The sequence below is a fragment of the Synchiropus splendidus genome, chromosome 3 (assembly GCF_027744825.2).
Source record: "Synchiropus splendidus isolate RoL2022-P1 chromosome 3, RoL_Sspl_1.0, whole genome shotgun sequence".
Classification (NCBI taxonomy): Eukaryota; Metazoa; Chordata; class Actinopteri; order Syngnathiformes; family Callionymidae; genus Synchiropus; species Synchiropus splendidus.
This window is the reverse complement of record NC_071336.1, coordinates 29,726,450-29,750,169: the sequence shown is the minus strand read 5'-3', so window position 1 is coordinate 29,750,169 and position 23,720 is coordinate 29,726,450. Positions and strand designations below refer to the sequence as shown.

Below are 23,720 nucleotides of genomic sequence, written 5' to 3'. Positions count from 1 at the left end.
TGCTGATGAATAGGAATGTTGGGAGTTTGTATAGATGTACAAGGGATTTTTGCTTAAATGGTCTTCCCTCGGAGCTTCTTTTATTGAAAAAGGTAGTGCAATAACTGTATACACCTCTACAGTGGGGGGAGTTATTGAAACCATTTTGTTTTAATTCTGAGTCCAGTATTCTTTCTTTGTAGACTACACTTTCTATTTCACTGGTGTGTAATTGTTTTCGACACAGGCTGCACTCACTATTGTAAGCATTGTCATTGGATATAAGATTTTGCCGAAAACTTTGTGTCGCATCATTTGTGAGGCTTGTTGATATTCGAATCTGTTGCACATCTGCCAATCCTGATCTCCTCCTCCTCCTCCTCCTCCTCTCTGATTAACCTAACAATCCACAAGCACCATTTCATTGACACTCACTATCCCACTAGTCTGACTCGTTTGTCCCACTACAAATGAAAAGCGGACATTAGCCACTCATCTGTCAAACGTTTGCTTTGTCCAGCGGTTCACACAAAGAAGACCCCGTCTCTTGGCCCAGTGGCTCTGGCTGCAGTAATCGCAGGGCCAGTCTGTGTTCTTTGCCTGCTGCTTGTTTTGGCATTCTACATTTGCCATAGCCACCGGGGTCTTGGCGCCGGGGGCGCAGGGGCCCACCATCATCACCACCATCGGGTACCCAACGAAGAAGACCCCTCAATGGACCACCCCTTCATCACTGCCGGCACGACACTGAAGGACCTGATCTTTGACATGACCACTTCAGGCTCTGGATCAGGTATGCCACATTTTTTTTCAACATATCCTGACTCAATTGTTGTACAAACGTTTTTTATGCTAACAAACTAATGCATTTTTTCCCTTTATATTAAAATAAATATAGGTGTATTGACAGGTATATTGCGATACGGTGCGTATACCGATACAGGAGTGGTAATACAATACATTGCGATATATTGTGATACTGTAAGTTCAGCAACATATTGTAATATTCTTCATTTTAAGGGCAAAAATCAGCTAATATATGATCCGGTTGAAAAAAAACATTGATATGAAATAAGTGTAGTTAGACTTTCAGTTAAATTTCACAGTCCGACAGTGGAATGATCAGTTCCCTTGGTCAACAAAGCAACGCCAGTGCTTATTAGTATGTAGCACACCACAAATGCAGCAGCATATCTGAGTATATATGTATATTAAATATCTACATAGCCATCTACAAGGCCATCTAATCTAAAATATGAGGACAACGTCACAGAATTAAGTATCATGATATTTTTCACTGAGCAATATTTTCTTACACCCCTAAAAATAAATGGCTCTTAGTGACAAAATTGTTGTTTATCCTAGTGTCCTGTTTGGGTCTCTGCTGCTGCCACATTTGTGTGTTTAGGTCAAGAAACTAATTTATTTTGGTCCACATTTGGCCCCGACTATATTTCTCCAGAGATTTTACAGACAAAACCAGGACGCCCATTCCTCTTTTGAAAACACAATATGAGCTTTGCAACGTACCTAAAAATATAAGTCGACCCAGGTGCAGTGTATTGCTGCTTCTCATGTGTCGCTATATTTATGACTTGGTGTTTGCAGAAAATGTCTCATTTTGGAGCCGCCTGCATGTGCTGTTGTCCACTCTCATGACAAATGTGCATCCTAATGCAAGAGTAGATGTGTACCTGTCAAAAGAATGTGCTAAAAATACCCTCTATCCCCAATTAGGGCACTTTTAGACTGAGAGTACCCGGACGCTACTCGTCTCTAAAGAGGTCTAACCTGATTATGCACATTCAGAGACTGGGCTGGGAAAGCTGTTGTATACGAGAGACATCAATTGGCACAGATAATGTCTGTGGGCAGACTAGCACCTCCAGCCTGTTGCCAAGAAAGCACTTGGATTCATTGTGTAGCTTTTTGCACATGCTGCACGATGCTCACAGTGTGTGACTGTGTCAGTTTCCTCATAAGTGTGAGTAACACAGCTTCGTCAAAACCAAGTGTATCAGAATTCAGTGCAGGATTCAAACTTGGTCTTTTCAGTCCTGTGGAGAAGCAGGAGAGGCATATTCGTCCATTTTAATTTAACTCCCAGGCCCATGTTGCTGTTGTACATCAGAAAAAAGCGTGGTGTTAAAGCGGTGTCCGAGTCCTGACATCAGCGCTTCACTTCTGGGAAAGAGGCTCCTTGATGTGCCAGGAGAGAGTGTGCTGGATCTTCCTGTGGGATCATAATAGATTAAATCTCAGACACAGAAAAATGAGCTGAGAAGGAAGGACCAAATTGTATGTGTCTAGAGAGTCAAACAAACAATCGCAAAATATCATTTTGCATCCGCCAATGTATTCATTGTTGCTTCGAATGGATGAGTTTTGATTTGTTTACTGTTCTCTGCGAAGTTTTCATTCCAGACCTTGTGACTGTTTTCGGAGAAAAAGGGTGCGCTTCCTCCATTCATCATCTGCTCCGTTGAAAAGATTTCTGTGGTTTAATGTCGTAATACGCAAAGTGGAGACACTTCAATTACATCTTAATGATTTATGAATGATCACTTTGAGCCAAGCCGCCTGTCTGTTGCCAGGTCACCATGGCAACTGTTCCGTCAGAGATTTTCTGACTTGCCTTTATCAGGATACACCAGTCTGCTCTCCACGAGACATTCCATCTCAAGACATTCCAAAGTTAGAACGGGGATGTTGTCTGTCGGGTTGGTTTAGAGTCTCTCCTGTTTTGGCCTGCTGGGAATTGGCACCTAGTGACTCAACTAAAGATGAGAACAGTATGGTCTAATTGATTAGGTCTTAGAGCTGCGTGATTGTTGCCTGATGATAATCACAATTATTTTGCTCAATAGTGTAATCATCGGTGTTAAGCATCATGGTTTTTTTCATGATGCTTAAGAAAACATTTCTGTTTTTATTTCCCTGCTATAAAAAAAACGTCTGGCTAACATTCAATGCAAAATGAAACTTTAGATGTGAATAAATTCATAATAAGTAACATACAGGAATTTGGAATTTACCAAAAACGAGTGGAATCAATTTGCTCTTACAGTTGCAATTGCCATGTGCTTCTCGCTAGAAGACTAGGAATGAATACAGTACAAATGTCCATCCTTAATAAGCATCTCACACTTGCATGACCATTTAGCCTGTGAATTTGTGAGCATCAATGTTGCCTGTAATCTGTTCCACGTGAGTTTGGGACTCTTTCTATTTAGCTAACACTGTGGCTGCGTACCGACATGTTTTCTATTGTCAGACAGGTGTGGGTCGCATGTCAAAAGTCGCAGCAAGATGCTCTTTTTCTCTCTTAAATTTGAAACTCTGCGAAATGTACAGGTTTATTAAAAAGTAATTACATGACTCCACAGTACAGATACAAGTGTGGTTTGGTTTCCTCACAAAGTCACCAAGTGTCTTTGCTAAAGTGTGAGCATTTGGTCTGGAGCCCAGAAAATTTAGATATGACTGATGATCTGTCTAGTTTAAATCGTGATCACAATGAAAATTCACTGGCTCGTAAATGCCCTATTAGGTCTTACTTAAGTTGACTTCACACCTGGTCAGCGAACAATCATTCGAATTCCAAAAAGATCTTACCTTGGCACGTGTCCCATTCAGCTTTCTGAAAGATTCTATTCGCCTGGTCATTAGCATATACTTGGCTTATCTGTCATTTCCTTTTCCAGGCCTCCCACTGTTGGTGCAGAGGACAATTGCCAGGACCATTATTCTTCAGGAGAGCATCGGCAAGGGGCGCTTTGGGGAGGTGTGGCGAGGTAAATGGCGGGGCGAGGAAGTTGCTGTGAAGATCTTCTCATCCCGAGAGGAGCGCTCCTGGTTCCGCGAAGCTGAGATCTATCAGACAGTAATGCTGCGCCACGAAAACATCCTGGGATTCATCGCTGCAGACAACAAGGGTGAGCGAGTGTAAACGGTGATTCAATCTGCTGTAGCAGGTATTCAATGTTCAGCTTTCTTTCTGCCTCTGTCCCTAATTTAATGAATTAATGGAGCGTTTATGTTCTCTTGGATAGCAGGGAAAAAGATTGTTTTAATTCAGTCTGGTCCTTCGGAGACATAACACACCATGCATTAATGTATAAGGCTAATTCTCTGAGGCTATATTAACGTAGCCTCGTATCTGGCTACTTATCTTGAATTCAACTCAGTGGCTGTGTGTGTTGAGGAGAGTTTGAGTTCTCGCAGGGCATATCGACATTTTTTTTTAGGTATAAAGCTGACTGAGATTACTGACTAAGCCTGAAGTGAGACACGAGTGAATGCGAAAACCTACACACTTCATGCATTAAAATCTGTATTACTAATTGCAGGCAAAGCCTGAAGATCTGACATGGAGTTTCCTGCTCTGATTGTTAAGAAATATTGGGTAGAGAAATCTGTGTAGTCGTTGCTCATTTGTCGTTTTACAGGAGCAGGTTTAAGGAGCTCTCCTCTAATGACTTCGGGAACCTCTTGAGCTGCTCCTCTTCTTAATGACAATTATATAACAACGCAGTACATGCTGTTAATGTCTCCGTTTATCACATGTCAGAGTGACGGTGTGTTCCTGTTGCCAGCTTTCATACACCGTGTTATACAGTTTTGTACCTGCTGCGATTCTCATCATTATTATTATGAGAATATTTAGCTCTGTTAATCTTGAATGGCATCTTGTGATATTGCGTCAGACATTGCCTTGTGACTACACTAGTCTCCTGCATTCACTTTAACAAAGAATAAAGCTCACTTATTCCAGTATAAATGACCAAACATCTGTGACTGATGTTTCCTCATTGCAAATTTCTCCAGTGTTAGCATGACTGAAAATGTAGTCTTACACAGTTGAATTCAAATTTACACACTTAAAGTTGGTTGACCTGTAAGTGGTCACGGCGTCTTGTCTAGTCTGTCTGTTTATCTCGCATTTTCAACACCCATAGTTGGTGCTTTTTCAGAGGATTACTTAAACTGCCTTTTAGAGAGGCATGTGCTGATCCACTTCTTTGTTACTCCCATTTTAGTTAGCAATCTGATGCATAGGAAGACAGCAAACAAACAAGCTACTTCAGTCTGTGCACTTGTATTCCCTCTCTCTCTATATATATATATATCTATATCTATATCTATCTATCTATCTATCTATCTATCTATATATATATATATATATATATATATATATATATATATATATATATATATATATATATATATATATATATGAATATGAAAGAAACATAGTGTGACGTAGTGTGGTAGAAACGTGCAAACAAGATGAAAATCCCTTTGAAATGGTTCAGTCTGTGAAAACTCCACTGGAAATTAAATGATGAACAGAAATCATCTCTTCCAAATGGTTTAGCACAATTGTGAGATAAATGAAAGCCTTTATGAAAGCTGACTAAATCAGTTCAAATCTGTTCCACCTACATTTGACATCCTTCTGCAGCCGTTTGGTAGCATTTTCTGCGGCAGCTGGATATTTTGCAGATGCTCCAGGGGTGAATGTTTTAAGTGCCTCTGAGTCCTCATGCGACATGAGGCAGCGCGCTGTGAGAGAAGTCCTTCATTAATGACTATTCACTCCTCTGATCATGTTGACAGCATTATACCTCCCAATCACATGGACTTCATGCAGTTAGCTGTTTGAGCTGCAGTCGCGTTGCTTGTGTGTAACTTAACCCTGCAGTCCAGGCTGAGCCACCATCAATGTTTTTGGCTTACCATGTTGTGCCATGGCTCTCGGTGGTTAATTAGCTGCCGCTTCCTTTTGGCTTATACCGCTCAATGAACCCAGCATGCTCTTTAGGGTGTCATTTCTGGAGATGCTTGATTAAGTTCCACATGAGTGATCGCTTCCCTCGCTCCTTTTTGCTCTTTGCTTGGTGCTTGTCATTAATCTACACTGAATGGAGCTGCGTCTGTGGATCAGGCCCATTGTCACTGATGCCCAGGCTAGAATTTTCGTCAATATCGGTACCTGTTCAAATATCGAGTCGGTGCACCTCTATTTCAGCAAAAGTTTAGTGTTTATTGTAGTATGGCTGCTGTTTTCAAAAGGAATGCTAACTTTAGTTTAGGTAGTTTAGCAAAATGATCCAATATACAGACAGGTAATTTCACAGATATTTAGCACGTGCGTCTTTTTAAAATTTTGGGAAAACCTTTTTGGATCACCAGCAGCTTGTCACCCACACACATCTCCACTCTGACTAAATGACATGAGGGTGCGTCTTTCTGTGGCACCATAATGGACAATTCATGTCAGCGCGAACTGCACCTCTGACCCTAAATGATTAAGGATAGTTTAATTGGATCTGTCTCTGTCTGTGTAGATAACGGGACGTGGACTCAGCTGTGGCTCGTGTCTGACTACCATGAACATGGCTCGCTGTTCGACTACCTTAACCGCTATACTGTTACTGTGGAAGGAATGATCAAGCTGTCACTGTCCACTGCCAGTGGCCTCGCCCATCTGCACATGGAAATTGTTGGGACACAAGGTAAGATCTAAAATAGCGGACTAGTTGTGCCTTCTTTTTTTAGCTATCATGTCCTTAGCTTTGGAGTCCTCACTTAAGGTGACAGAACTTTCTGAGGAAAATCCTCTTGAGAGATGTGAATCTCTCAAGTTTCAATTCTCTTTTGACATGACTTAAAATACTTTGTGATTTAAGAGGGTATTTATAATTGTCTTAAAAACAGTGAAAGTTGACAAAAAAAAGCAAGATGTCAAGTCTTTGTCAAGTCTGTGCAGTGTCAGATTATTGAGCAGTTTGTGTAAGCTGTGCTTTGTGACTCATGTCGCTGAGAACAAAACAAAAAGACATTATAAATAACTTGATGACAGTGACCTTCCTTTGATGATATATGTACACGTCTATTATTATTTTTTTTATCCATTTACCTGTATCTGCTTTTGCTTCAGAATGCTTCTTCAGAATTGAGTGTTCTTGCCTGAATAGGACTAAACTCTTTGAACTATTTAATTTACATGACATTCCTTTTAAAAAGGAACTTTTTAAGTGGCACCTGTGACTGACCTAAGACTGTATCTTCAGGGAAGCCAGCTATTGCTCACAGGGATCTGAAGTCGAAGAACATTTTGGTGAAGAAGAACGGGACCTGCTGCATCGCTGACCTGGGTCTCGCCGTGCGTCACGACTCAGCCACGGACACAATTGATATTGCTCCTAACCACAGAGTGGGAACCAAAAGGTTTGTGATTTAAACTATTACATTGGATTTAACTGTGCTGGTTAGTGGTGGGCGGGATGGCAAAAAGTTGGCAACATGTACAAAGAAGATAGTCATGGTTTTTCAATTAGCATGTGCAAACTTAACAATTTTGATTTAGAAAAAAAAAAGATCAATCGTCAATTTCTGGTTATTGAGTCTGATTATGCAGCAGCTTTAGAACATATTACTTATCTATTCTTATCACCTGACTCCGGATAAGTGGCAGAAGAAAGTGAAGGTATTCTTATCACATGTTGTTAGCCAGGGATACCATCTGGCCAACTTTATCTTAGTTGCACAGTTATGGTTGACCTACAGTTCCTAATTTTTATTCCAGTTCGGGGGAAATTACAGCTACATCTTTAACATGCATTTGCTCGGTTTGCTTCATAACAGTAACAACTCTTGAGTGTTTTGATTTCGTGGCACATTCATTTAAGCACTGCGTTTAGTTTTAAGTATGTTCTGAGAGTTGGCAGCTGAGCGTCCGCATCTATCCATTAATAGTGTATAGAATGTGCCATTTTGACTGACTGACACGCTCTAGTCATTCACAATCTAATATTGTCATATCACACACCCTCATACTGGTACTTGTTTTTTTTAACAAATGGTATTTTTCTCTTTAGTGTATGAAGTGAAGAAAAGTTGTCAAGTACGATTCAAGTGAAGTGCGTGATTCTTGACAGAACATTGAAGGTCAACCACTGCATTCAGATTTCCTACCTCTTTGATGCGTGGTATTTTCTCGCTCTACAAGAGCATTGTACTTCTGAATTCTTGTTGTATTTGCCTTTATGCCCCCTCAGTTCCTGAATCTCTTGTGAGATCCCTGAAAGCAAGCAGTTGTGGTCAGTGCTTTGTGTGAAAATGGTTTGGATTGGTTGTGTAATAGCTGGTAAATGTGTGTTTTTTGGAGACAACGTGGCTCCTTGTATATCAGGTAAATCTCTATGAAATGGTAAGATATTAAGACATTTTTATCTGGCTGACGGTACCCTTTAGTCTTCCTTCAGTTGGTAGTGTCGTATTTAACAGCAAACTAACCCTCTATTACATGCAGGGAAGAGTCTTAGGCTTAGGTTGCTGTGGTTACATTATGTCTCCTCCGTGACAAAGGGTGGCACTGTGATGTCTCCAACCATTCCATTTCAACTGCAGGACCGATGCTATTGGAGTGACATTTGAATTAGTACAGAGCGATTGCGCTGGACTATCCTCTGAGCACATTCTAGTGGTCGTACCTGAACACAGGCAATAATTCTGGCCTGTCATGTGAACACAGTCATTGCAGCATACGGCTGGTCTTGTTTGAATTAATAAATTATTCTCATCCAGCAATCATTAAATGTTTTTGTTTCACCCTTGCTGAAATGTATGCATAGCAATGGGGTACCACTTGTTGATGCTGCTGTCTACTGGTTTTGTTTCCCCTCCCCTCCACTCTGTGTGCAATGTTGCAGCACTGCAGGGAAGTTGGACTGTAACTCAATGATTTGGTGAGCCTCTGGGCAAACAGGAGCCCTGGCCTTGGCAGCATGAACCTCCAGCTGTCTCCATTTTGCACTTTCCAAAGTGTCAAAATCCAAATTTTCATATGTCCGTTATTTAGATATGTGGTTGTTTAATTTTGCACGGGAAGTCTGTGGAAGGGTTTATTGACCACAGCATGTCTGGATTCCGATCACTCACGAGTTGGACTCGTGCTGGTTTGTAAGTTTTCCAGTCATGTAAATTCACTTGGCCGGTTTGTCAGTTCCACGTTGGTTCAGTAAATGTAGCCTCAAGCTGAGAAATGAAGTTGGCAAATTATTTCAGTTGGTAGCTCTGTCTTTGCATTCAGCAAACTCCATTCATTCTCCGGAGAAGAACAGAAGGACATTGCTTGTCCACAAGATCTCTTTGACCTAGTAGTTTTTCATCTTATCCCTTTATAAAGGCAACTATTCTTTGTCTACAAGTGACTTGAAAAGTTTGGTCTCTTTACCAGACTTTTCTATAGGCGACAGCTGCTTCTTTTGAAGACTGAATATATAACCTTGGTGTCAAAATGGGAAATAAAAATTCTGGTTCCTTATTAAAGATGATAAATCAGGCTATTACCACCTAATGCAGTAGAGAGCAACCTTCTGAAGGGCTTGTAGGTGCCGGATTCAATGAAGTGCAAGCAGGAATGCTTCCTGCTTCTGTTTTTGTTTGAAGAGAGCAAATGAGTGGAGGAGTTCTGAGCTAATGCTCGGATATTACTTTGAAGAAAACTGCACAGCTGCATACTCCTTGAATACCAGAGGGTTCCAGCTGTTTTACATTTGGACCCTGCTGAGTCAGATGTGTCAGAATCAAGACAGCTCATCCACCATGGCTTTATGGCAAACTAAGCCTGGAACATACTGAGACTGCTTTGTGACATAAACATCGTCTAACATTGTCTAACTTATGTAATAAAAAAATAAAATGGTAAGTAAATAAACTTTAAAAATAAGTCAAGAAGTGGGTGGAGTGTGAACCAGCTCTTTTTACTCTCAAGATGGAACAGATGACCAAATTTCACATTCATTTACCAGGGAAGAGCTGTCTATCTCTTTATATCGTGCCATCTAAATCTCTTTTTTTTCCAAGGCTATATGACATATTTGCTTTTCAGCCAGGCCTTAATGAAAAGCTAGAGATTGAAGCTTGGTGAGTTTTTCTTTCTCGTCTCATTGTATTAAAAATATGAATAGGATTTTAATTAAGGACATCTTGTTTTTCAGCGCATAATTTCATTTGCCACACTTGCTGTAACAACATGCTGTAGGCTTTTTTGAAAATCAATGCTTGCAGTGTAGGACTGCACACAAGGTCTATCCGCACTCTTGCAGACAATGAGTTGAAAGGATTCAATTAAGACTGGGTCTCTCTTGCCTCATGTGGGAGTCTATAGAGTGCACTGTTGAAGCCTTCCCGTCTCACTTGCAGGCAGTGGCGCTGGCTCCTCACGCTCGCTCACAGGTTGATGGTAATAAGTGGATGGTGTCAAAGTAAGCCAAAGGTGTGAAGGACTCACTCACGATTTCAAGTAGGGCTGCCACAAATGATTATTTTCGTAGTTGTCCTAGTCATTGATCAATGTTCCGATTGGTCCTCTAATGAAATCATTCATAAAGTGCAGCTTTCTGCACCAGCATGCCGCTGCCCTCACATAACCCTCATTAGTCAGTGCTTTATTCACTCTATAGAAATCTGCTGCACATAGCAGCATTTTGCCACGTGGTGCTGGGAAGTATGAAGGCACAACATTTAAAATGCGTATAGTGGTAGTCTGTAAATAAGGGGTATCAAACCTTTTTAGAAAGGAGCTCTGGCTTCAATGTCATCCGTCCAACTTCATCATCCGCCTGCCGTTCAATGATGGATCACAAGCGTGATAGAGCTTCATATCCGGTGTCTCTTGGAAGCTAATTTTTCTTTTTATTTACCTTCTACTGCATCATTTTGTCTTTTGGGGAGTCTCCACACAATTAACATCCATGATCTTGCTCCTTAACAGTAATTATTCTTATTTTTGTGTATTTTAACACATTTATTTGGTGCTGCATTAATTTTCAACCGAGCTATTTAACATATCGGCTTTTCTGAAATTGATTTTTATGATTATTTTATTTCAGAGGTAATGAAATCCTTTATAGATGCGAGGAAAAGAGACTGTTAAAGTGTGTGGGGGTGGCGAGAGAAACATGCTTGGTCCACTTCATGTGTGACTGCACTTCTGATTTGCTGCTATAATAATAATGTAAAGGGCAGTTGCCGTAGATGTTTTCATCCTCGCTCTGCAGGATTTCATGATGAATTCTGGACACGAACAACACACACTTGATCTGTTACTACTTTTCTTTTTTTGTTGATTTTATATGGTGTCGCTGCTCTCTCTATTGTTTTTGGCACCATTGATTTTTAATCATGAATCAAAACAGAAGACAACATTTTCAGGGTTGAAAGATAAGATTATTTTAATGACTTTAAACAAACTCTGGCAGCTTTTATTATCTCCCTTGCTATTGTCGTGTTTGGAATCGCAGTAACAGTTCTTAATGAGGGTTTAAGTAAAATTTAACGTTTTGTTTGTCTCTTCCACTTCATCCTCTGGTGTCTGTCAGTGCTGAACATTTGTTCACTTTCATACCGTGGTGTCTGACCATGACAGGCCTCCTAGGTTGCATTACATTTGTGAGGCTGCTCCGTCCACATCCATGTATAAAACATTAGTTCCAGCTCTTTCCGCTGAGAGACATTTCTGCTGAGTCGGAACAATCTTTCTGACTTTGCCTAGCTTGACGGACAGCTCTTATTTCTGGCGGTATGTTTCTCACAAATCTGTTTCCTTCTTTGTGTCATAATTAAACCAACAACATCAATCCCTGCATTTAAAAATGTTTATGGCTTTCTGAACATTTTTAGTTTGAGGGATGAATGTGACATCAAGTCTCTGCATATTTAACACTAGAGATCCTTCATCCAGACGCTGTTAAAGCTAATAACCTCAACGAAGCCATTGGGATTCCGGAGACAAAACAAGAGGACGTATAACAAGCTCTGCACCTCACGATTCATAACTATGTTATTTATAACCCTTTAGGATTTTTTTTTTTTTTCAATTAAATAGTCAACTTTGATATCACTATTTAAAAATGCTGTAGTTTGGAAGCTGCTAGAGATGAAGCCAAACTGTAGAAGAGAAACATATTTTAAAATAAATATTACAGATGTTTATCTGATCCCTAGTGACACTCGACACGACGACGACGATGATGATGATGATGATGATGATGATGATGATAGCAGGACGTCATCATTGTTGTTAACGGCAGGACAGTGAACACCACTGCTTCTTCGCAGATAATCCCGCGGCTTCTTTTCCCCTCTTCTTTCTTTCTTCCGCCCCCACAGGCAGGCTACCTCCAACATGCTCAGACAATGTGAAGCGCTGGCTTCTTCAAACTCTATTTACTCCACTTCTTTCAGTAGAAATGCTCATATGGAAGTTGCAGGTGACTGCCATATGCTTGTGTAAGATTGGAACAGTATCAGGTACCATATTTACATGATCCCAAGCTTTTCATTCAAGTCATACTGCTGGGGTGACATCCTCAAATGTTCTGTAATGACCTTGTTAATTGAGTTGTTTGCCTTTGAATTCTGTCACTGCAAATTTATAGTTCATAAATTATTTCCCCAGGCAATAATGACTGTTTTGAGGCAACAGGAATGTGTTTATTCTTTGCCACGTCTCTTTCCTGCTGCCAACTATGACAAAATGAATTTGCTTAATTATGCTGACAAAATGTCGCTCAGAACGAGCTCTTCCAGCACTAATATAAATGACAGTAAAAAACCCATTAGACTTTGATGACAATATGTCCTTGACGAAGATGAGGAGCGCAAGTGCAAGGAGCGCAAACTCCTCACATCCAGCATGTCACTCTTCTATGGCATAACCAAGGTTTCTGGTGGAGTTTTCATTTCTGTTTTTTTTTTTTCAATTCATACAAACAAATAATATTCTCACTTGTCACGCATCAGAATTCTGTCATTGAATTGGCATTTTAAAAGTATTTAGAACGCGTTATATCATTTATGGGACATGATGTAGAAGGGAATGATGAGCTTCCCTTCAGCAAGATTAAGTCCAGTGTAAATATTAGCACGCGTGTTTATTTTTAACTCTGTCCACACACTGGAGAGCAGAGAAAATCTTGTTGATTTATACATGATGGCTCAGTAACAGTCATGTCTCCAACTGATTCACGGAAAATAAGGACGCAGGTTCTTGCAAATCTCTCAGTAACTAAAAGCATTTATTTAGTTATAGACCGCTTGGGATGCAACAACTAGTCGACATAGTATACGACATAATCAACAAATGAGTTGCCCCTGTGGCCTCATGTTCCGACGAGTCGTGGCGTCATAGCTGTCTTTCTGCGCATGCAGAGCACCATCCACAGCAATACAGTAGATGGCTGTGGGACCATCATGTCAAAAGTATGGCAACACTTCATCCATAAGACTAAAGTGGGATGCAACATTTGCCAAATCAACTTATCATATCATCACATCGCGACTCTTTTCCAAGTGACTTCACTCCGAGCCACTTGTGAGTGTATGTCAAACTCAAAGCCTGGGGGCCAATTCTCGCCTGCCATGGAATTCTTTGTGGCTGGCAACAGCTTTTAATATGTGCTTGTCTTACAATTAAATCATGACTAATTTGTAGTTCAATAAAAAACTAGATTACGAACTTTAACTTAAACCTGTTGTTATTTCATCAGTGGTATAGCGGGTTGCTTGATGAATATTTTGTAGCTCTATGGGAGCCAAGACAAACTTAAAACATGTTCAGATGTGTCCAATAGCATGTAGAGCAGACCTGGGCAAGGCACGGCCCGGGGGCCACAAGCAGTTCTTTATCTTTATTTACTCGGCCCTCATGATGCCGCAGCCAAAACTTTCAAACGTATATTACTAATTAAAGTCTAACCCATTAATTATTTTTTAGGTTTTTGAAAATACAGATGTTAAATAACTGAGTGTATTTTAGCCTTTTTTTTCCCTTTTTCCATTTCCATTTATATTATAATTACACTGGAATAAAATGGCCTTGCATTGTTATTTACCTGTTTTACCCATAATTCTGCAGCCGTGATATTCACACTTCAAATGATCTTCCAGAATTTATGATCTATGTTGACAATAAAATGTATATTTACCAGAAAATATATCATCAAATCCTTTGTAATACATAATAATTCTGGCTGTGTCTGTCGGCCCGCTTGCGACAGTCATAGTATATAATGTGGCCCTTTAGGGAATTGAATTGCGCACCCCTGATGTTGAGGAACAGCATCCTTCGTAGTCACCTTTACATTCTGGTAATGCCCATATCAATGCATTGTAACATTTCTTGCAAACACATCCAGACATTATTCCAATGAGTGTTTGAGGCTGTTTAAGACATCATGACAAATTTGCAATTCAGAAGAGAGCACAGCAGCAGGAAGGACTAGAAAGAACAATATCAGAAATACGTTCTGATCAGTGGGATATGAAGAAGATGGACTACGTATGAGAAAGGTGAGACGGTGTCAAACCAAGATGAAGAAGAGGAAGACAACCAATGAGGTTCATGATGAAAAAGGGGCAGGTGTCAGTAGGGAGGAAGGTCCTCCAACACCTGACAGAAAATGCATGTTTTAATATGTGGCTGAAAATAGGTGTGCTTGCAAGACCCATGTTGCCCTCAAAACTGAGGCTGGCTTGTGACACACGGTGGCACAATGGTGCCAGTGGTAGATCGACGCATATGTCAAGGTTTATGATGCCTCGAAAAAGAGAACAGACTCGGACATTCTGCCGAGGTCAAAAATGAAAGGCAACCTGCCGGATGCGTGTTGGTTAAACCTGCCTGGCAGACTCGATGAATTTGTGCTTGAGAGCACAAAGCACCCGACCAACCCACTGACCTCCCGCTTCCTCCATCAAGTTGCTGCAGTAATTACTGTGATTACTGCTCACTGCTGGTTGTGTTCAAGGGAGGACGGGTCTGTTGACAGAAACCAACTGATCAAAATTACTTTGGTGGAAAATGCGCAATTTTAAGCAGCCACGTGGCTCAATAGTGGGAAAGGCCATTTTACATTAGAGGATTTCTTGGTGAAAATAATTTCACAACTCGCTTCATACTGTCAGTGTAGCTTCAGTGTCTGACATTACTGCTTGAAAACCTTTTTATAAAATCGACCACTGCTGAGTGAAACGGCAAAGTTTTGTTTTGTGTAGTTGCTGTTCACATGTATTGAAGGTTGATTGGCGAAGGCTTAACTTCACAGCATGTAAAAATGCTCATGCTCTGTTTATGCTTAGGCTAAAGCTCTGCATACTAGTGATGATAGCTTCATGGCAGAATATTCTCTCTGAAAGGCTCAGTAGTTGAATTGAGCTGCCTGTATGTGGTATGGGAAAAAGTGGAACTGAGGTGAAGGCATATGGCAGCTGGTGTTTGAAATATGTGGCACTAAGAGAAGGATGTCTGCTTGCTGAAGGGCAGGAGCGCTGTACACTGACTTGTGGAGGCCAAAGTGAAGAATGGTGATACAGCTCCACCAGCAGAAGAGAGCCATTTCCTCAGGATGGCTTTCAATGTGGGGTGTGCTCTCAGCGTCTTAGAAACAGTTAGATGCGTGCAAGATCGAGTCAGCTCAAGACACACTCATGAGTGTTGCCACTGGGAGGAAGGCGATGGAGAAATGTGCCAGAAGTGGTGGTTCTGTCTCTCTCATTCTTGCAAGTGTTGTGCACACGATTAAGCAACAGGTGACTTTTTTTTCCCGAAAAAGTGTGCCCTGAAAATTGAGGCGCTTAAATTGGACAAAGGTCTTGTAGTACATATGCCTTGCCTGTATTTACCGGTGTAATACTGCGGCAACATATGGATGAGGACGACTGAGAGCATTGTACATCCTTGCCAAGGCCTTCCTGAAAAGGTGGAGTCCTCCTTGACTTACTGAGAGAGCGCTGATATTGAATTTGGCCACATGTTGGGTCGGGAAGTAAACTACACACTTGTGGCAGACAATGCTAGCTGCAGCCTACAGTGGCATACATGTGTTAATCTTACGCAAAGTCAAGAGCTTGGGCAAAAATATCAGTTTGATAAACATCCCAAAAAAGCGCCCAAGATTTTGTGTTAATATTTTTTATGTTAAATCTTAGCCAGCAGCCAGCAGACTGATGCATGCGTGTCTCGTCTTTGTCTGAGGCAGAAACGTAACCTTTTGTTATCTCCTTCAGGTACATGGCCCCAGAAGTCCTGGATGACTCAATAAACATGAAACACTTTGAGTCCTTCAAGAGAGCAGACATCTATGCCATGGGCCTGGTTTTCTGGGAGATTGCCAGCCGATGCTCGATGGGAGGTAAGGACTCTCAGCGCCTGGGTTCATTGAATGAATGAATGAGTGAGTGAGCTGTTTGGGATTAATGGCTGGAGACATTGATGAAAGGTGCCTGAGAAGAACGAAAAGACGTATTGTTATTACCCAATCAGGTGATGGATTGAGATTCTGACCTTGCATTTCCTCTCAGGCATTCATGAAGACTACCAACTGCCATACTATGACCTGGTTCAGTCAGATCCATCAGTGGAGGAGATGAAACGGGTGGTGTGTGAACAGAAGCTCCGGCCCAACATTCCTAATCGCTGGCAGAGTTGTGAGGTGAGTCCTGTAGCAATAGGAACGCCGTGCTGATTCTGAATATTGGATTTATGAAATGGACTTCCATGCTCATGTTAGGAGGCATTATGTTGTGTAAATGTAGATGACTGGCGGTTGTAATCCAAAACTGTGACTCTGTGCAGTAAGAGAATAGTAGTAGCAAGTAAAATAGGTCCTCTGCAAATAGAGTGCTGCACAAGTGTTTGGAGACGTCACCATCACATCATATTTTTCTTGTTTCTCCCTGTACAATTTACATTTTTGGAAGTCCTCATAGACTAAAAGAGATGCATTTGGTTCTGTTATTCAAAACACTCTTGAAACAACTCTTTATAATGGCATGTCGACCTATTCTAAATAATCTATAGAACTCCTTTTTTTTTTTTTTAGCTCCTACTGTGGAGCAGAATATTTTCCATCATTCCCCCAGAACAGAAACTTCCATCTCATCTCAGCACTACAACGCTGAAGCAAAGCACTCTGATGAATGAGTCTGAAACTGAGGGTTCATTGTCAGGGCGTTGAAAGCATTTTAGTTCTCTCAGTGATGATACAAGTCGTGGCGGAGACTCCGGTTCATGGTTGGGTTTATTAGGTCGAGCGGTGCTTGGTACAGATGAGTGTCAGATATTCAAGATTTAGTGATGGTCACATGACTGAAATTGAACTTTTAACCTCATGATGTAAACTTAACTTTGTTTGTTAAATTATCAATGGAGTGAACAGTGAACAAACGCCTCGCTGTTATTACCTCCTCCAACGAGGTCATGTCTTTGACACCTTGTTTGTTTTCAAAATGACATTTGGATGAAATTTTTGTGAAATGGGACATAGAACAAGTGACTCCATTTTGGAAATGATCCCGGTCATACTGAAGTATTGTCATTGGGAGATTGTGTTGCTTCTTGGCGGAGGTTTTCACTCTCTGAGTGCTTCTCTAGTTGGTTTGTGAGTCAGTTGTTACCCAAAATATTAAAGGTAAATTGTATTATTTGTTGACGTCACTTTGTAAGGTGGAACGAGTTGAGGGGAAAAAATCACAAATGCATGTATAGCTATTGTGATTTGATTCAATTTCAGTCAAGTATTAAATGTTGTTTTACTAAGGCCAGAATGAAAACTTACCCTAAGAAATGTCATTATTAGAAACTTGGATTCACATTCTGTACCACTGAAGAACTGGGAGTGGCGTTTTCATAACTTAAATCAAAGTGACTGAAGTTGTCGTGGGAGGAACTCACCTGCTTCTGATGCAGGTCTCCTGCCTCATAGTTTCTGGCATTAAATCCCCATGTGGCTTCTGATCCAGCCAATCCAGAAATCAAGTTCTTCCAATTGTTGGTGCAAGCAAAGCGGCAAAAGCCTAGCATAGCGACTGACAACCCGCACAGGTCTCGCAATGCATTGTGGGGCATGGTTGTTATTGTTGATATGTGGTTGTGCTGTGAGAAAGACGCACAACATGCACTTGGCAATAGGGTTTTACAGTTAGATATGTATCACAATAATGAAGTTTTATTCATACAGCACCTTTCAGAACACTGTTCCAGATGGGCATTTAAAGTAGTCAACAAAATCTTAAAGTGGATTCTAAAGTGGACGGGGAGCCGGTGAAGTGATGTTCAGGCCAGTTAGAAGCCTTGCTGCTGAGTTCTGAATCAGCTGGAGGCGTGATTTCTCTATTGTGGCTGTTGCAAGGAACTAGAGCAGTTGGAAGAGCACATGGATTTAACTAGCTTCTGTCATGTATTCGCTTCTGCCTCACAGGCAAGTTACATTTTTAATGAAGTCACTCTGGATTGGCCCCAGTGGAAAACAGTGTTATTTCTGCTCTAATCACAACCTGTTTGTTTTCTACAATGTTAACCTTCCACAGTCTGATCAAGTGTCTGGCTCCCTCTCTCTCTCCGTCCCTCCCTCCCTCCCTCTCTCTCTCCCACAGGCTTTACGTGTGATGGCCAAGATCATGAGGGAGTGCTGGTATGCCAGTGGTGCTGCTCGGCTCACGGCGCTCCGGATCAAGAAGACCCTGTCTCAACTTAGCCAACAGGAGGGAATCAAAATGTAGACGTCACCAAAAAACTCGCGCACACACACACACACACACACATACTCACACACACACACACAAACCTTTGACGGGCATCCGTATTGTTAGCATTACGCCATGTGCAGTTTTCATTCTTCATTTACCCCTCGCCCCCTGCTAATTTGGAAGAGAGAGGGGGACCATGGCTCCTCTTGCTTTATATTGAAGTCCACTTTAAGGGGACGGAGTGGTGAGGTGCTTACAGAACTGAACCGGTGTGTATGTGTGGCGAGGCAGGTGAGGGAGCAGGAGATGGTTCTGATGTGGAGGAAAGGGTTCCTCACCGTCCCCTGCTCCTCTGTGCACCACTCTCGTAGGGCTGTGAGCTGATTCGTGCTAAAAGGTTAGCATTACAAAAGGCTTTTAATCTGGACAAGACGACGCCGGTAGCAGTTCAAAGGTCACAAAACACACCCACAGAGAGATACTAAAATCACCTGAGATTAGCTTGTTAGCACCGAAGCAATTCGCTTTCATGTAGAAGTGGACTGGCTGCAGAGTCTGTGGACCAACGGCGGTGTTGCAAGCTGCAGCCCTACTCCAGAGTAGCGTCGCAGTCACGCTGGTGATCTGGTTAAATCTCATCTCACCTGATTTCTTAGACTGTTCACCACCTCCTGTTGCATCATCAGGGATCTGGACAAGTCCCATTAATTTATTGCATTTCTGTCCGGTGGCAGGGGACTTTTTGTTTTTTGTTTTTTCTCTCGCTAAACTGAACTGGACATGATGACCTCAGTCATTTTTTTTAGCAAACATGCTGCAACATATGCAATATACAGTAGATGTGTGTTTATTTTCTATATCCGGCTAAAGCAAACCGCAAGATCTAACACCGATCAGCTGCCATCATGCCTTCCAAGCCAGCTGTTGCAGGAAAGTGCCAGTGCTTTAAAACCGAACGCCTCTCATGTTCGCTGCTGTGGGGTGCGTTTGTTTTTTCCCGAGTATGCAGCCCTGAGCGTGCAGGCGCGTGTCCGCCGAGCCCCACCGAGCGCACCCACGCTCAAACTATGCACACCCAAGCCAGTGGGTCCAGGAGAGCAAGAAGAGACACCCTGCACCTCAGCGACAACCCAGCCCACACTCTGGTGCCATTTCACCCACCACCCCCCACCCCACCCACATTCTCCACTGGAGCTTCAGAACCTCAGAAAAAAAAATGCCACTCTGGCTCATGGCACTTTTCAAGAAGAGACACACGCAGACTGATTCCATACATTCAACTTTTGCGGATTTTACTTTATTTTTTAATCTGTGCAGCAACATTTTGACAAAGTGTTTCCTTCTCTGTAGGATAATCAACAACAAAAAACAAGCGGTGAGGTACATTTATTTAATTCTAGCAAGCTGATGTCTACTAAGCCATAGGTCGTTCCACTTGTGGATTCTCTCCTTATTCTTTGTGGCTACTGTTTTTTTTTCTACTAGAATGTACATGTATGTAAAACACACGATGACAAACAAGCGTTACAAAAAAAAAAAAAGTTTTTGTCATTTCAGCTTAGCAAGCCTTAAGGGACCAACATAATATTTGATATCATGTCTCCCTGTCTCATTTGCTTTATTAACTAGTGGTTATCTAAAGTTTCTATTGTATATATGATGTTGGTGTGTGTACACAGAAGTATGTGTACGCCGTATTAATGTTGAATTGAAGTGTTTTTTCTTGTTGCCAATCTCGCCATACGTGTTGATCTCACTGAACTGCCGGCATTTCAAACAAGACTGAAACAAAGCTGTTGGTCATTTCCTTCAATAATTTCGCGGCTTAATGTGATTATTAAGCAATAACCACCAGGCCAATCGTGTTCCTCCCCCCTCCCCTCGTGGCAGTTTTCGTCAGTGAATCTGTCCTGTATGTCGCTATGGTTACATGATGTATTGATGTGCTGCTATCTGGTCGTCCACCTAGCTATCGTTGAGAAGGTGAGAGCTGCCGCTGGATGTGAAAATCCGCCGATTGCCTGAATCTGATCGTTCTGTGCCATGTTTCGATGCCACATATCAAGCTGAACTAAATCTGAGAGCTCTGTGCTCCATGCTGAAGGATCGACTCGTAATTTGTCAGCGTTCGCTTCAGCGGCCGCCGCAGCTGCCGGGGTGTGCGCTCGCTCGCGCCGCATCGATTTCACAGCGCTGCGCCGATCCACCTCCGAGCATCTGCTTGTCGTGCCGCACCTCTTCTTGTCGATCGTTTTTTTTTGTTTCATCCTTCAAAGGTTGTGATTAACGCCGCAGCGAGCCATCACAACTCTTCAGCAATATCACAGATTTATCGACACGTGGTGAACAAGTCTCGGGAAATGATGTCATCAGGGATAAATTCAGCTCAAAATGTAGAATGTTCTATGTGATCCACTCTCTGGGAAGCTCTGACCATGTGAATTAACCAACCTATGCTAGAAGTGACATATGAAGCCTTGTAAATACGGAGAGAATGTTTTCCTAACATTTGTAGAAAGTATTAAAGTATTACCGATGCTCTTGAATTGAAAAGCCGGTGACTGAATAAGATGTAAAAAAATGTTCGAAGAAGTGGTGAAACTTTGCAGCTTCATGAGGTTCGCTTTTGGTGTCAAACTCTAAAATTGCTCGATATCAAAGTCCTGCTGGGCATATGGGGGTACGCGAAACAGGCTCGTCTGTTCGTCTCATCAGCAACCTCATTCTCTGGGACTAGAACAACCACAAAAAACTCAACTCAGCAGCACCTCGGGTCCGCCTCGACCTTCATTCTGTCTTAAACTCACCAGCAGCCTTGTACTCTTCTTGTCCAAAAGCAAGATGACTTAAATGTACAGATGTTTCCGAGCTATTTCTCTCATGTGGTCTTGATACAACGACGAGTTCTTTGCCTTTTTCTTTTTCTTCTCATTCCATGTTTGGGTTAGTGATCTGCCAGCCACAAGGGGGAGACTTCACTGCAACCACTTCTAGACGAGCGCAGCCCTTGTGTTAGCCTTTTCCAGTCGCAAGTCTTGCTTGAAACAAACATGCCGCTAGCTGAGGGTGAAGGATCCTTGCGGAAGGCAGAGGATTGACACCTCGCTGTTGCCTGAAAGTTGTCTTCTGCGAGACTCTGGGTCTTTTCCCTGGCCACTCGCGATGATGTCGTTTGGAGGGGCGCCTTCCTCTTTGACTTCTATATTGACTGCTTCTTTTTTTGCTTTCAAACGCCTCCTCCCCTGTGCCTCCTGGCCTCAATAGCCTCCTAGCTGTTGGGTGTATTCCTCCAGACTCCACGTACCTGTCGACATGCTGGAGCTGCTCTCCCCCCCATTAAGGGATCGATACTGCGCGACCTTTCTTTCCTTGCGTCGACATCCCAAGATCTTTACTTCCACATACAGTAGTTTGTGGAATCCATTACTGAAATCGCTGAGTTGCGTACAAGTATTTCCGGGAGAGGTGGAGGAGCATGTTTGTTTCAAGCAGAGCTGTGTTTGCAGAATGCAGGAGAGGCCTCTACAGTAGCGTTTCTATCAGTGCCATCCTTTCCTGCCACGCTCATGACTGGACTTCTCGATCGCTGCCTTGGCTCTGAAGTGGTTATACACACGCTCTAGTGCGGCCCAGGTCCCGCTTTTTTGGCAGTAGTTCCAACAGAAACCAAGAGATCTGGCCGTATATGCATCCTCACTCATCTCTGAGCCAGACACCGCGCCGAGAGAGGACCAGCGTAACCGAGCAAAGGTCGACTCTGCCAGCAGCTCTCTCTCTCTCTGGCTTGCACTGAGAAACATCAGCAGCTGTGAATGTATCGGCCCCTCAACCCGAGCACAAATCCGCGTAACTAGTTATGCAAATTAGAACGGAGGCTCGGCCTCCGATTCAGGGTGAACAGCCGCCAGTTATGCTATCAGGATCCAGACACTGTGATGAGATCTGTGTCGACTCAGCCATCAGGGGTTGTGCCGCAGTGTTCGCCGTGGCCACGTTTGGGTCGTGGAAGGGCAGCGTTTCTCTCTCTCCAGGTGGCGCTGCAGTGAACCTTTTGTGGCATCAAGAGTAGCAGAAAGCTTTATCATGTTTCATTTGGTGCCTAAGTTGGACGAGACGTCTTTTACTTTTCCGATGACAAGACTGCATGTGATGGTGTGTCTGCATTCTCTGCTTTACCGTCGTCATCCAAAAGTCTCTTAAAAAGGTTAAATTAACATATTAAAAAAGGTCATTTAATGTAAAAGAAAATACCTCCTTTTTAAAAGAAAAAAGACCAATGTGTTTTTACCTCACTGTAAATAGATTTTCAATTTGTTTACTTCAAATTTGCAATGATCTTTCTCTTTAATTTCTATGAAATGCTTAAAATAGTTATTTTTCTTCAACATGTTTTTTGTCAAATGACATTGTACTGTGTTTGTGTTGTACCCAAGCAGTATGCTGGTCCTCTTTTGCAAATGCTCTGTGTATGACCTGTTGGTTGTGATCTGCGTGAGCTGTACAGTCGAAGCGCTTTACAAATGTCTGCGCCCCTTCAGAGCTCTGCTACAAATGCCTTGTTCGATATGTTGTTTGGTTTAACTACAAAGAAAAAAAAGAAAAAAAGACAGAGGCGAGCAAGGCGGGATGTGGAAGTAACGGACTGAAAAGCCGCCACGCCTCTCCACGACTTTTTTTTTTTTTTTTTTTTTTTAAATACAATAATCTTGACTCTTTTTTTATATACGAGTGGAGATGAATGACGACAGCATAGGAACTAGCCTGACACTTCTGTTAACTTCATAGCTGGTGTAGAAAAGTGTGAATAAATAATTGAAGTTTCACTACAAACGTTTGTCTGTATTTCATGGACTGGGCTGCCCAACAGATCTCGGGCTGAGGATTCAACTTGCTTAGCATATTTGACGTGCAATTTTAAACTCAGGTTTACATGTGGGCCGCTGGAGGTAGAGTCGGGGTGAGGCTGGCCCACCCCCAGAAAAGGTTTTCAAGTGTTGCAGTTTTGTGTTTCCAAAACAGCTCGTGCTCCACTTGAGCTCAGGGAAGCGGTGCAGTAATTCTCTCAATTGCTCTCCCAGTGTTTAACTTGGCCTCCCTCATCTTGCCACTGCAAGTCCTCCAGCGCACCCCAACCTGGGCTGCCTCCCGGGTCACACCTGTCCACCCACCCAAGTCACTGACTGTCACTGGAAATAATAGATTCA

The 23,720-nt window shown here is 42.2% G+C and overlaps 1 protein-coding gene across 1 annotated transcript in view; it reads left to right on the top strand.

Moving 5' to 3' along the window:
* tgfbr1b (transforming growth factor, beta receptor 1 b) overlaps positions 1-23,204 on the top strand; it is a 42,477-nt gene extending 19,273 nt beyond the window's left edge. Inside the window, exons 3-9 of the mRNA XM_053859047.1 lie at positions 500-772; positions 3,684-3,914; positions 6,330-6,497; positions 7,056-7,212; positions 16,057-16,181; positions 16,351-16,481; positions 18,424-23,204. Coding sequence (XP_053715022.1) covers positions 500-772; positions 3,684-3,914; positions 6,330-6,497; positions 7,056-7,212; positions 16,057-16,181; positions 16,351-16,481; positions 18,424-18,549 — 1,211 coding nt within the window. The 3' untranslated portion in view covers positions 18,550-23,204. The remainder of the gene's footprint in view (positions 1-499; positions 773-3,683; positions 3,915-6,329; positions 6,498-7,055; positions 7,213-16,056; positions 16,182-16,350; positions 16,482-18,423) is intronic.
* Positions 23,205-23,720: the final 516 nt, after the last annotated feature.